This window comes from Dromiciops gliroides, chromosome 2, assembly GCF_019393635.1.
Source record: "Dromiciops gliroides isolate mDroGli1 chromosome 2, mDroGli1.pri, whole genome shotgun sequence".
NCBI classification, from domain to species: domain Eukaryota; kingdom Metazoa; phylum Chordata; class Mammalia; order Microbiotheria; family Microbiotheriidae; genus Dromiciops; species Dromiciops gliroides.
In genome coordinates, this window is record NC_057862.1 from 293,132,259 (window position 1) to 293,147,488 (window position 15,230).

General features: G+C 36.4%; 1 protein-coding gene across 9 annotated transcripts in view; it reads right to left on the bottom strand.

Moving 5' to 3' along the window:
- Positions 1-15,230, bottom strand: part of WDR20 (WD repeat domain 20) — a 94,162-nt gene that overhangs the window by 25,045 nt on the left and 53,887 nt on the right. For 7 of the 9 annotated variants that reach the window (XM_043985245.1, XM_043985244.1, XM_043985241.1 and 4 more), the window contains exon 2: positions 3,804-3,986. In XM_043985245.1, the coding sequence (XP_043841180.1) occupies positions 3,804-3,986 (183 nt within the window). Of the gene's footprint in view, positions 1-3,803; positions 3,987-5,770; positions 5,863-12,107; positions 12,188-15,230 lie in introns of those variants that run through there. The other 2 variants (XM_043985243.1, XM_043985248.1) reach the window with 2 other exon arrangements.

Sequence of the window (15,230 nt, forward strand, 5' to 3'; positions counted from 1 at the left end):
TCAAGTACTTAGAATTTTCTTTGGTTTGGCATAAGTGAAAAACTGCAAAATTTGTAATTTGATTATGATCATGATTAGTAATTATGAATGACAATAACTTAGGTTTGTTTTGTTTTCTGGGGGGAAATGATATTCATCTGAAACCTGACTCTGGAGCAAAAATCTTTCCTGAAAAGATGAACCTTATTCTAACATATAATTCCTTAATTACAATTCTCTCTCTCTCTCTCTCTCTCTCTCTCACTCACACACACACACACGCGCGCGCTCATGTGCACTTTGATACTAAGTTTAAAATTTTGCTTGTGGTTTGGTTGTTGGCTTTATGACTCAAATTGTCGGCAAGTTTCAAACCTCGTTATCCAACCCCACTGATTGAAAAGAATAGTGTCTGCTCTGATGTTCAACATAAGGCTGACATCTACTGGCTATACACAGGGAACATGGGCCAATGTAGCAACTGGTTTCATGTTTCACAAGTCTATGGTTTACCTCTGATCAAAAGCCTTCCCTACAAAGACTGTATAAATATGCCACTAGGGTAGTGGCAAGAGATTTTCACATAAGGAAAATAAAAAACTCTGTTAGTGCTTTAGGAGATAACAGGACCTAGTTAGCCAGAGTAAGTCTGGACTAGATGGCTTGCCAGCTGGGATCTAATAGGCAACATAGGCAAATGAGAGGTTTAATCAAGAATACCTATTAGGGAAGAAAAAGGCAAGCAAGTGCAACAGATTTAAGTTAGGCAAGTTACATTGAATGCAGTAAAGAAGCAATCAGGGGCAGGTAGGTGGTACAGTGGATAGAGCACCGACCCTGGATTCAGGAGGACCTGAGTTCAAATCCGGCCTCAGACCCTTGACACTTACTAGCTGTGTGACCCTGGGCAAGTCACTTAACCCCAACTGCCTCACCAAAAAAAAAAAAAAGGAGAAGAAGAAGCAATCAGCAGGAGCTGAACTAATAAATGAGTAACAAACTCAGCTCTGTTCTTCTAGCGAAGACCGTTCATTTTCTGTCTTGCTTTTTATTTCCTTCTGGGTTACAGCTCTAGATTAAAAGACATTCCCTCATGTCCAACTCATGTTCATCTTTTGTATAATGTGTATATTTGTTTTACCAACCTTATAAGATTCTTGTGAGGATCAAATAATGTACACTTTAAAATGCTTTGAAAAAATAGAAAGGCTTGGACTTGGAGTCACAGGACTTGAGTTTGAACCTAGATCTGTTACTTAACTATGTGGGTAGTGATCTTGGGTAAATCATTTCCCCCTCTCTAAGGGGGCTGGAGGTCCCATCTAGCTCTAAAAAATGCAAAAGTGTTTTCTTAGCATTCTTAAAACACTTTGCTGACCCTGTAACTCATTGTCAAAAAAGCTAAATAAAATATTAAAGTCCAAAGATTTTTTGTTGTTTTCTAGGTCAACAAATTTTTATTTAAAGTTATGCCAATTTGACTGGCATTAAGTCACAGGGAGAGACCTGGAATTTTTAAGAGTTACATCCTAAGTAGAGGTAGCAAGTGGCGAATACTAATCTTGGAAGAAGACTCAGAAAATCACCTAATCTCTCAGTGTTATATACAATTCTCTAAAACTATAAATTTCAGAGAAGGTACAGAACTGGTAGATGAAGCTTCCTGATCCAGATTTGAACACATCATTTGAAGTTTTCATCCAGGACTTTTTCTATATCAATGAAAGCACAGGTCTACTTCCTAAAGGCCCTTTATGAAATAAAATATGAATAAATAATTTTTTAAAAAATCACATGCATAGGTGGTACAGTGGATAAAGCACTAGACCTGGATTTAAGAGCACCTGAGTTCAAATCTGGCCTCAGACACTTGACACTTACTATCTGTGTGACCCTGGGCAAGTCACTTAACCCTTACTGCCCCATCCCACCTCCATCCCCTCACCCCCAAAATCACATGCATAAACTGAAAGACAATCTTTAGTAAATATTTCAGACAAGGGAAGGGCCTGCTTGATAAGTACCTGTTGATGAATCTTTAAGGATATGTCACTATACCAAGACTCATCTAATCTCTTCCCCCTTCAAACCTTCCTGCGTCCCATCCCCAACTACACCAATCTTTTATTTTCTGTCTAAGGGTTACACTATTTAATCCACTGAGGAAACAACCACCAAATTGTTCAAGAAAGTTTCATAGGTTCTTTCTATTCACTACTGCCCGTACTGATTTTACCCTTATGAACACTGTCCTTCCTTTCCTCCACCCCAATCCCAAAGCATTCAAGATACAAAACCATGTTACAACTTTGCATTCATAACAAAATGATACCTGTAATGCCTCTACAGAATGTCTACATTCTACACACTTCCAGAAAGATTAAGTTTCTATGTTAATTCAATGTTTTCTTACCATGCAATGAAACTTTCTTACTTTTATTAGGCCAAGCCATTTTACAAAAACTAAATACATCTATAAAATTGTCCTTTATTGCTAATTAATGGGCTGTAATACTGTTGAATACCATACACCACAAAAACTGCAGGAAAAAAAATTTCAGGATAGGGCTATTTTTATTGGAATTTTTTTTCTAAACAAGAAAGCTGTCTTCCCTAAAATACATGTACATGCATGCACATGTTTTACTTTTGGGGAACTGGAATATATATTCTGAGCAACACAATTTATATGTGTGTGTATCAATGTATTTTGCATATATTAAAAATACAAGGATAAAAAAAAAAGCTTAGTTGATAATGTGCTTTTCTTCCAAGGAGTCTAAATTATAAATCTACAAAGCAAATATATTGTCACTGTCTCTCCTTTTATTATCCCAAAAGCAATATGAAACATAATGAAATTAAGCGACTTCCCCAGTACACACCTCATAAGTATTAGAAACAGGAAATGGAAAAATCAGTAGCCTCAATGTTTTCTATCACTCATCACTTTCATTTGACAGTGAAAGTAGGTAAAAATGGCAAAGAATACACACACACACACACAACACATATACATAGTTATATATAAAGTTTTATATATAAATATATATATTAAAAAGTATATATAACTATGTTATTTGATAGAACCTCAGAACTGGACAGAAGTTTGAGATCACCTAGTCGAGTCTCTATCTGAGGTATAAGTTTTTTCTAATGGGGTAAGACAAGAATAGTTGAAATAACTCCTCCATAAAATCTGTAGATTATTATTAGTAAATCTGGTTGCTAACTTCAACATACTATATTCATGAGCCCTAAGACATATTTTTGGATTGTCTGTAGAGGCACATGTAATTCTTTTCAAAATACAATTTAAAATATTGTCATAATGTTAGTAATAGCTCTGTCATGTGATCCAATTAAAATTGCCAGAATTTCTAACCTTGCCAAAAGCAATATGTGAACAGTGGGCCAAATAATGCCAGTGTAATACACACAAAAAAGTACAGCATTTAAATGGCTTAAGGCAAAAGTCATCAAATTCTTTAAATTATTCTATAAAATTTTCCAAGAATATGAATAATTCCAACTTTCAATATTCTAAAGAATTATTTTCTAAAGTAAAAGAATTTTGAATATTTGGTTAATGAATATTTTTCTATTGAATCAAGAGGTCCATAAGGGTATACCATAAAGCAAATAAAATACCACTAATCAAGAAATAGGCAAGACTCAAGAAGGTAATTTAAAACACAAATTTTGGTATATCTATGGTAAATAAAAATCAGCTCACAAAGAAGTGTAAAGAAGGGCCCCTTGAAAAAAGGGAATGAGTTTTGTTTAAGGTGTTCTTAAAAGCCAAAGCAGAGAGTACTACTTACTTCCTCATTAAATAGTTTGCTAGTTTCTTTTTTGATTGGGTCTATGAGTTGGACTTGGCCTGCAGAAAAGCCCACCAGTAGAGAGACACTTTCTGCTGTGGCTGTTAGGTGGTTGAAGTCGTGACATGTAGGCTGTGTTCCTTTGTATATCCTTTTATCTATTGGTTTACTCAAGTCAGCAGCCTGGGAAAGACAAAGAAAAATAAACAAGGTAAACATCAAATTGAAATGCAACTGTCAAGTTAAAATAGTCAACTAATATTTAATATTAACATTTAATATCAACTAATATTATTTGCTGCAAATTTTAAACTATGCTGGCTCCTCTACCATTTGTCAATGAGTATTCAAGGAATGAACACTCATTTTAATACTAACCCAAGCAAAATATACTTAAGGTAAAATTGTTGCAATTTTTTGTTCACTAATTCAAACATTAATGAGTTAATTCTCTCATGCATGCATTATTTTCATCTTAACCATCTTTCAAAGTCCTACTAAAAATCTAGTGTTCCCATGAAGCCCTCCTTGATTGAAGTGGTCAATAAAGTTCTTCCTACCCTGAAGATCTCTTATAGTACTTGTTCTTTGATTCTTTAATATACTTTGCAATTTTGTACAGTCATATCTTCCTTAACCAAATACTAAACTAATATCCTCTCTGAAGTCTCTTACCGTTGTACCTTCTTTCATGCCTATTAATGTAGTCTGCATTAATAAATGCATGAATAAATCTATTAAGCACCTTCTTATGTGCAAGCCCTAGAGGAAATATGATAGTCTCTATCCAAAAAAAACCTTACTACTGTGGAGAAACAAATACTCGCTTTAACATTTAACTACTGCCTTATATCACCTATCTTCTACCTACCATTTAAAAAAGCATGGCTCAGGGGCAACTAGGTGGCGCAGTGGATAGAGCACTGGCTCTGGAGTCAGGAGGACCTGAGTTCAAATATGGCCTCAGACACTTGACACTTACTAGCTGTGTGACCCTGGGCAAGTCGCTTAACCCCAACTGCCTCACCAAAAACAAAAACAAAAACAAAATACTCTACTTAGGGGCAGCTAGGTGGCACAGTGGATAAAGCACCTACCCTGGATTCAGGAGGACCAGAGTTCAAATCTGGCCTCAGACACTTGACAGTAGCTGTATGACCCTGGGCAAGTCACTTAACCCTCACTGCTCCGCAAACCAAAAACAATAAAAAAAAAAAAAAGCATGGCTCCCAAACACCACTAAAGTATATCAAACTCAAAGAAGACAATGAGCAAGGATCCATGCTCAGCAGTGGGAATGCAGAGACCAAAAGGACTCGGCTCCTTCTGAGATCTTAACATTCTACACAGAGGAACAAGCCCATAACAAAGATAAGTACCCTACAAGTTAGGGAGTGACTGATGATGCAAAATGAAGAGACAAAGTGCTCTAGGAATGCATATGGTGGGAGAGAAAGCTTGGGGTGAGGAAAAGGAAGAAGGAATGTCAGGTGGGTCTAGAAGAAGTGGCCTGAGAGCAATGCATGGAAGTAACCCAATATCAAAAATTGAACTGGCTAATAATGAATTACTATTGTTTAAAAACAAAACAAAACACGGGGCAGCTAGGTGGTGCAGTGGATAAAGCACCGGCCCTGGATTCAGGAGTACCTGAGTTCAAATCTGGCCTCAGACACTTGATACTTACTAGCTGTGTGACCCTGGGCAAGTCACTTAACCCCTATTGCCCCACAAAAAAACCCCCAAAACAAAACAAACAAACAAAATGTAATTGGGAAATATCCCCCCCCAAAAAAAAACCAAAAACAAAAACAAAAAAAGAAAGTATTATAAATGAGTATGAGCAGTATTACATCACAAAGCAAAAAGAAGTTGTGATGGCTAAAAAATGGTCTAAAGAAACCTGGGAACTCCAACTAAGCAAAGTCACCCCAAGGATACTTGATGAAAATTGAAGGATGACACACCTTGAAAATCGGCAAAGATGAGATGTTGGAAGGGTTGTGGGAAGACAGCCAGAGCAGTACATTGTTGGTAGAACTCTGAATCAATATAAACACTGAGAAAAGCAATTTGGAATTATTCAAATGACATGATTAAAATGTCTATATACCTTTTTTTTGGGGGGGGGGAACAGGGGCAAAGCAGTTGGGGTTAAGTGACTTGCCCAGGGTCACACAGCTAGTAACTGTTGTGTCTGAGACTAGATTTGAACTCTGGTCCTCCTGACTCTGGAGCCAGTGCTCTATCCAGGGGCACCACCTAGTTGCCCTAATCTCTATTCTATATACTTTGATCCTGAGATTCTACTACTAGGTTTAGACCTGGAGAGCCCCCTGAAAATAAGCCCCCATATACACCAAAATATGTAAAGCAGCATTTTTTGTGATAGCAAAGAACTGGAAACCAAGTAGATACCCAACGATTGGGGAACGGCAAAACAAATCGTGGTACATGAATATCATATTGTAAGAAATGATGAATATGAATAACATATAGAAGTATGGAAAGATCTACACAACCTGATGCAAATTGAAGTAGACCCAAAAAACCCCACAATAGACACAATAACTACAACAATATAAACAGAAAGGACTACAATTAAAAAATTAAAAGTGAATGTGGCAAAATAACAAAGAACAAGCATAACTCCAAAGGAAAAAATCTAAGAAGACATTTCTAACCCCACATCCCTATGCAGAGGTAGGAGGTCAATAAATGTGGTATACTACAAGTATTTTCAGACTTTTAAAATACACTAATCAGTTATACAGATTTTTTCCCCCTTTTTTGTATTTAAAAATATTTGTTATTTGGAATGACTCTTGTGGTATGATGGGATACTGGGGGGAAATTATGGTGATATAAAAAATGACATCATAAACTTACCCCCCCATATACACACACACACACACACACACACACACACACATATGTATACATATACATATATCTGATATCCAAATATAGGATAAATCTGTGCTAGACTTGACCTAACTGTGAAGGCATGGAAAGACCAATCAATTTATTAGGTATATGAAAAGATATGAAGATACCTAAGGTATGGGGAAATTTTTGCACTGAATTATCGAAGGTAAAGGTGTCTCACAGAGAGCACTGACTACCAACCCCTATGTCTACTCTCCCATCTATACAAAATATTTAGTTGTCTCAACTATTTAAGAATTGAGGACAGCTTCTGTGCAAGTATGAGAAGAGAATAAACAGGTTTTCACAATCAATATTCAACAGTAGATCACATCTTTTTATCTCAAAATTAACTGAAAGATGGAGAGATCCTATTGTGTTTATTTGTTGATTATGAAAAAATATTAGATTTTTCAGCAAGATGTCTCCCATCCATATATAAAAATCAGTTGAGATTCCCAGAAAATTCCTCCTTAATGATCTAATAAACATAAGGCAAGGCATAAAAACAAAGATATGTGTTTTTGCCAAATAATGCAGTACTGACATGGAGAAGATTCAGAGATGAGTCCAAGATTCCCTTTGGATGGTGGGATCTTCTACTTACTCCTTTTTATGTATGACATTGTGTTGACCGCATCACACTCCCATTTTTAACAGGTCTCAACATTTTATTATTCAAGAGTGAATTTTAAAGAAAAGTTATTGATGCATAGAACAATGTTGATTTAAACCATAGAAATCTGTATTTTGATTTTAGCACCACTGTTGACCATACTTCTAGTATAGGAAAAGGGATTGATTTCTGTTAAGAGTTCTTGCTAAGGCACTCTGTTTAGCAGTCTGTCCTCCGATGAATTTGCCTCTAAAATGGAAAGAGAACATTTCTAACCCTATGCTGGTTCTATCCACACAATTCCTTCTCATTCACTTTCTCCAGTTCAAGATAGCTGCATCTAAAATTTTCTTAATTTGCATTAGTTATAATTAGAAGAGGACATAGTAATTTTTATTTTTTTTAAGTGAGGCAATTAGGGTTAAGTGACTTGCCCAGGGTCACACAGCTAGTAAGTGTCAAGTGTCGTCTGAGGCTGGATTTGAGCTCAGGTCCTCCTGAATCCAGGGCCGGTGCTCTATCCACTGTGCCACCTAGCTGCCCCCATTAGTTATAATTAAAACAAGCTAACGCATAAAAAATACAGGATCTGTAAAAATCTAAGGTGTGATATACTGGCTAAGCATAGGGATTCACATAACAGAGTAAGAAAACCATTTCACATTGTGAATTAAAGAAAAGTAAAGCAAAAGCAACAAGAAAAGCCCTAGAACAAATCACATTTGATAAAATTATAACAAAGGCTTTTCTGATGATCAAGGACCTTGTGGAACTCTCAGAGATGCTATAAAAAACTGAGCTTGAATTGGTTTTTAAGATCTCTTCCACGTTATAAGAAAAGATTTTCCCCCTCTCAGGGGTAGAAGCAAGAGGGAGAGAGGTATGGGAAGAGACAGAGTAGGTAGTAATAGGTAATCAAAAACAAAAAACACCAAAAAAAGAGCAAGTATCATGAAACATTTTTAAAAATTATGTTCAAAGAGACACAGACAAGCAAGGTAGTATTGGAACCATCATATTAAACATAATATGTACTTTACAAAAACACAAGCTTTACATAGTAGATTCAGTTTCACATAAAAATGTAGCAGAATGTGGCTTAAAGTAATATATTAAAAAAAATTACATCAAAGATTTCTTTTTCTTTTTTGGTGAGGCAATTGGGGTTAAGTGACTTGCCCAGGGTCACACAGCTATTACGTGTCAAGGGTCTGGGGTTGGATTTGAACTCAGGTCCTCCTGAATCCAGGGCCGGTGCTCTATCCACTGCGCCACCTAGCTGCCCCTTTTTATTTTTTTCTTTTAAAAAAAGATCCAACTATAAGAACCTATGATTCTTGTCTATAGCATACTGATCACACTGCCAGGGGCTCTATGTTCTAATCTGGACGTATTGATCCACAAGTAAAATCTTTTTTTTGTTGTTGACAAAAATAAACTTGAATTTTCTTTCTATTGTATATCTTAGTCTCCTAAAAAGGCATTCAAAATGGAGAGTCAAAAGTCTTGAGCTCAAGTTCTGATCCTGTCATTGATAAACAATATGACCTTGCACAATTAATTTAATATCCCTAAGATTCCATTTTATTATCATTACTGTAACTTAATAGCTGGCATTTTAATAGCAATTTATAGTAAAGAGCATTTTCCTTAAAACCACTGTGTGAGGTTGGTAGATTAAGTATTATATTCTCATGTTTGTGGATAAGGCAACTGGAGCTCAATGTTATGTTTGCTAAAGTCAACAAGCACCACAACACAACATGAAAGCAGGTCCCCCCCCCCCCCCCGAATCGATATGCTGTGCTCTTTCCACTGTATATGCCAGACTGTCTAATTTGTAAAATGGGAATAATCCCCATCTACTTCACAGTTGTTTTATCATCAATCATCAAATATTTAATCACTTAACCTGCCAGGCTCAGTACTAGGCACTAAAGATACAAAGGAAAAAATGGAATCATTCTTGTCTTCAAAGACCTTACATTCTACACAGGGAAACCAGATGTACATATTCAAGGATATATTTAGAATAAATGCAAAATAAGTACAAGGTAATTTTAAAGTACAAAGAAGTAGGGCACAAGCAGCTAGGTGTGGGGAAATGAGGAAAGGCTTCATGGAGAATATACAAAGCTTGAACTTGAACTGAAGAAAACCAAGGAATCTACAGTGGTATGTAAATTTCTTAGGCCAAATAATAATTTTGATATACTTTCGTTTTGTGACATCAATGGTTGTGTACTTCTATGGACAGTTAGGCTGACAATGTCTGATCTAGAATAAATAAAAGTGGATTGTGTTGATTTTCCTCAGTTATAAGTTCTCTGTCAATGGAGTGCTGTATTTTGTGCTATACACAATTGTTTTATTGTTTGCTTATTATTGGGCTTTTAATTTTAATTCATGTAAAACTTGTGGTACACTTCAATGACCATTAGAAATACTGTAGCAGCTACTGGTTTGGGTAAGTCAAGTTTTCCTACTAAATAAAATAGAATCAAAGAAAACTATGGTAAAAAATTAAAAATAGCACTAAGACCTAACTACTGCTGAAAAAAAAAAGTACATTCAGAGGAATCTAGCAACTGGAAAGGTTGTTGCTGATTCCTCTATAAGGAGGTGAAGGCTTACTTAAGTTGAAAGAACAGCAAGATAACAAATTTTTAAAAACTGCTGCTAACCATCGATGTGAAGAAAAACACTTGTTTTTCCAGTCTAAAGACTAGAGCACTGACAATTGGAAAAAGGTAAATTTGATGCTCAATTTTTTATTCAAAGCTATACTAAAATTGTTGTCAGAAAAGATCCGGGTAAACCTATAAATCTTCCCCCCTCAAAAGATTGTAAAATACAATTCCCCCAAATGTTTTTTTTTGGTATTTTTAAATTTTGGTGGGTCAGGAAGTCATTCTCTGTTGAGGGAATGATGAACTCTGGTAAATATGCTGGTATACTAAGAAGCAGAATTATTCCATAATTATAGAAATTCCCTAAAGGAGATATAACATAGTAACAGTCTTATAGAAAGACATGTCACAAAAGGTTAAAAATTGTATATGAGACTGAGACTCATTATCTTTTCCCCTAAACCCTTCCCCAGGGCACCACCAACTTGCTAGTCCCTCAGGCTTGCAACCTAGGTGTCATCTTAGACTCCTAACCATATCTCCTCTCTCCTCTCCCCAACCCCAACCCCACTCCCATCCCCCATATGCAGTCTGCTGCCACGGTCTATCAATTTTACCTTTGCAACTTCTCTCAAATATAACCCCTTCCTTCCTCTGATACTGTCATCACTGGTGCAGGCTCTCACCACCTCATACCTAGTCTACTGAAATAGCCTGCTGGTAGATCTGCTTGTCTCATGTCTCCCCCAACTCCAATCCATTCTCCATTCAGCCACCAAAAGGATTTTCCTAAAATGTAGGTTCAGTCAAGCCATTGCCCCACCCCACTCCCTGAATAAACTTTTTGTTAAGTTGGTTTTTTTTCAGTTGCATCCAACCCTTCATGACCCCATTAGGAGTTTTCTTGGCAAAGATACTGGAGTGTTTTGCCATTTCCTTCTCCTGATCATTTTACAGATGAGGAAACTGAAGCAAACAGGCTTAAGTGACTTGCCCAGGGTCACACAGCTAGTGAGTGTCTGAGGTCAGATTTGAACTCAGGAAAATGAATCTTCCTGACTCTAGGTCCAGTACTCTATCCACTATACCATCTACCTTCACTTTAATAAACTTGAGTGGCTCCCTATCATCTCCAGGGTCAAATATAAAATCCATTTAGTGTTCAAAAACCATCATAACTCACCCTCCCTTCCCACTTCCCCACCTTTCCAGTTTTCTTATATTTACTCCCTTCCACATATTCTCTGGTTCAGCAAAACTGACCTCTTGGCTGTTCCACAAACAAGATACTCTTCTCCATTCCAGGCATTTGTCCTCCAGGCCCAGAATGTTCTTCCCCCTTATCTCTGCCTCCTGGCTTCCTTCAAGTCTCTACTAAAATCCTATCTTCTACATGAAGCCTTTCCTACCCTTCTTAATTCTACTACCTCCCCTCTTAATTATTTCTTTTAATCCTCTATATAGTTTGCTTATAAAAATTTGCTTCTCTCTCCTTTTAGATTGTGAGCTCCTTAAGGGACAGAACTGTCTTTTGTCTCTCTCTATATTTCCACTGCTTATCACAGTCCTGGGCACGCAGTAGGTGCTTAATAAATGTTTACTGACTGACCTACATCTGGAGAAAACCTGAGGCAGGAAATCAAATCATGTGGCTGTTGCAATAGTGCAGATGAGGGATGATGAGGATGGTAAGAAGGCAAAAAGCAAGTTTTGACAACAAAATAAGAATTACGAAGTATGAAGAATGGGGAATGACACCAAAACTGTGACCCTGGGTAACTAGTAATATATAGTGGTATGGTGTCTTAAACAAATATCAGGTAGTTCAGAAGAAGGGTGGGTTTGAGAGTGAAAGATGAATATTATTTTGGGAATGATGAATCTTAGATGTCCATGGCTAGTGTGAAATATCCAAAATGTAGTTGAAGATGTGGAATTGGAGCTGAGGAGAGAAACTAAGGCTGGATATAGAGATCTGGGAATCATCTACATGGAGATGATAAATCCATGAGATGATGAGAGCTATATAAATTATAATACACCATATATAAGATATTATGATCTTCAAAAGTAACGGTAATTTCCAGAACTCATTTAGAAAAAACTTCATAGTACTTAGCCTTAGCCTACCTTAGACAGACTTGACAAAAGCCACAACAGGAATTTTGCTTCCAAGATTTTGTTCTAAAGCACTAGAAAGCATCTTTTCCTGCCCGAGTTCCATTACCAAATAGTAGATCTTTTTTTTTTTTTTTCTGGAATCACAGTCAGAAGAATAGGATGTCAGAGTTGGTAGAGATCTTAAGGATCTGATAGTCCAAACCTATCATCTGATAGAAGAGGAAAATGAGGACCAGAGAGGAGAAAAGATTTATCCAAGTTTGCATAAAGTGGAGAAGCTAGTAATAAAACCCAAATTCATCAAAAATACTCACATTTCTATATTGGTTTGCACAGTAACCACATCTTCTGAGTCCTATTCCAGCTCTTTCCAGTACCATACTGTCTCTCCAGGTAAGGTATGGATGGGGAGGCTATACTCCTAAACCCCTTAAAGGAAATTTCCAAAGACAGTATCTTCATTTCAGTAATGTTTATGAGAGGTTTAATAAAAAGAGCTCTCTGCTGTTTTTTCATTCTCACATGCAATGCATAGCCCAAACTTGTACTGGGCATACCAGACATGCCCCTGTCTTTGCTAAAGTAAACAATACTTATCACACTTCTGATAAGATTTGCAATTGGACTCAATTCCTGTCACCTACACAGAGTTTCTCTCATTTGTAAGGTAGGAGTAATGTTAAAGAAAACTCATCAGAAGAATGAAATTTTTTCTTTGACAATAATCAGGAAAGAGCTTCCATCTCAATATGTAAAATTAATTACACACTGGAAAATATGATTCAAGACTGCTTTTAGTTAGAAAAGGAAAAAAATACAACTCCTGGAAATTCCAATGCTAGTCCTCAAAGATTCTTTGATAAGCTTCAAGTTATTTTTAAAATTTAAGGCTGTTTTAGCAATTTTTCGGAAAGGGGAAGGGAAGGAGAAAATGAGCATTTATATAGAGCCCTTTTATGCCAGGCACTTTACTAAGCACTTTACAAATATTATTTCATTTGATCCTCATAACAACCCTTTGAGGTAGGTATTATTATTATTATCCTCATTTTACAATTTAGGAAACCAAGGCAAACAGAGGTCAAATGATTTGCCATGGTTACAGAGCTATTAGGAATCTGGGGCCAAATCTGAACGCAGGTCTTCCTGATTCTAGGTCTAGCACTCTATCCACTGTACAACTTTTGCTCCACTCATTTAATCGATAAGTATCTATTAAGCACCTACTATGTGTCAGATACTGGGAATACAAGTACAGAGAATGAAACAATCCCCCTTTTCAAGGGGCTTATTATATGCTAAGGGAGTTGGTGGGGGAGATTATAGACAAGTAAATAAATAGAAAGAAGAAAAAAAATAAAAACAAATAAATACAAAGTAGTTCTATACAAGGTAGTTTGGAGAGGGAAGACACTAGCAATTAAGAAAGGTTTTCATTCAGAAGATGGAGCCAGAGTTGCAACTTGAAGGAAAAGAGGGATTCTCTGAGGCAGGATGTTATGTGTAGGGAACAGAGAAAACAGTTAATTGGCTAGATCAAAGAGTAGAGAAAAGGGAATAATGTACAATGAAGATAGAAAGATAAGTTGGGCAAAGATTGTGAAGGGGCATACAAGCTAGAAAGAGAAGCTTTATATTTGACCCTAAAGGCAATAGGAAGCCACTGGTGTTTGAGCAGACTTCAAATGGTACTGAAGACAGAATTTGATGTAGAAACATATGAAACTCAACAGGGAAACAAGCAGAGTTGGGGGACAGTGTTAAGAGGGAAGATACTAGTGGGGAGAGAAAAGTCACAAGCAAAATAAAGTTCATGATGCTAAAAAGAGAATTAAAAGAAAAAAAAAAGGAAAGAACCAGAATCTAAGGAAATAACCATCAGCTGGGAAATGGCTGAAAAATTATGGCATATGAATGTGATGGAATATTATTACTGTGCCAGGAGGGAATTGGACTACATAACACATTTTTTTTGTTGTAAGAAACCTTAGAGGTCATCTAGTACATAATCACCACTAAAGATTTCTTCTTGCTCTAAAAATTTATAATTTTAAGATTCTAAGTCACATTCATTGTAACTTAAGGCCTCCAAAGAGCCTCCTCATAGCATGAGAAATGCGATTCTGAAATGGGAGAATGCAATTTCAAACTTTCCCTAGTGTTAATAAATGCCTTGTTCCAAGTCTGTCACAGAAGAAATGCACACCTGAATCAATCTTCTGACCCACGTGATAAATGCTAAATGTAACTTTGTAATATTAATTGAAAAAAGAAACTAGAAGGGAAAGGAATAAATATACATACATACATACATACACACATATATACACACACACATATAGTATTTATTATGTGTCAGGCACTATGCTAAAGTGCTATCTCATTTAATCCTCACAACCCTGGTAAGGCAGGTGCTATTATTATCCACCTTTTACAAGTAAGGAAACAGGCTGTGAGAAGTTAAATGACTTGTCCACAGTCACACAGTTAATTGACTAACGCAGGATTCTAACTCGAAAAGTCCATCCACTGTGCCCCCTAGCTGCTGCAATAATTCATAGCTAGTGTGGTGGCTAGGTGGTACAGTGGATAAAGCACTGGCCCTGGATTGAGGAGTACCTGAGTTCAAATCTGGCCTCAGACACTTGACACTTACTAGATGTGTGACCCTGGTCAAGTCACTTAACCCCCACTGCCCCGCAAAAAAAGAAAAAGAAAATGGAAAAGGAAAAAAAAAAGAAAAAAAGCTATATATAATAATTCATAGCTAGAGAAAATGTTGAATTATATAATTGTTATAGCTATAGGATCACTTTCCCCACCAACTGACATCATAATTTTGAAAATGTGCTCTTTCTGAAAACATTTTGGACGATGAATGATATTAAAATTATACTACAAGAGTCCTAAAACTTCACCCTAAGTGCTTACTATGTTTTCTTTGTACATTTATTTATCATTACTTCCTGTACTTGAAGTGGATCACTGATCAGAGGATCGTGGATACTGATCAGCTACTGATCTTAGTTGATTATTATTACAATATTGCTCTAAGTACAAAATTATCCTGGTTCTCTTGAACTTGCTTTTTAAAATTCTGATAACTGTGTTTCAGTATTTGTTTCCTATGAA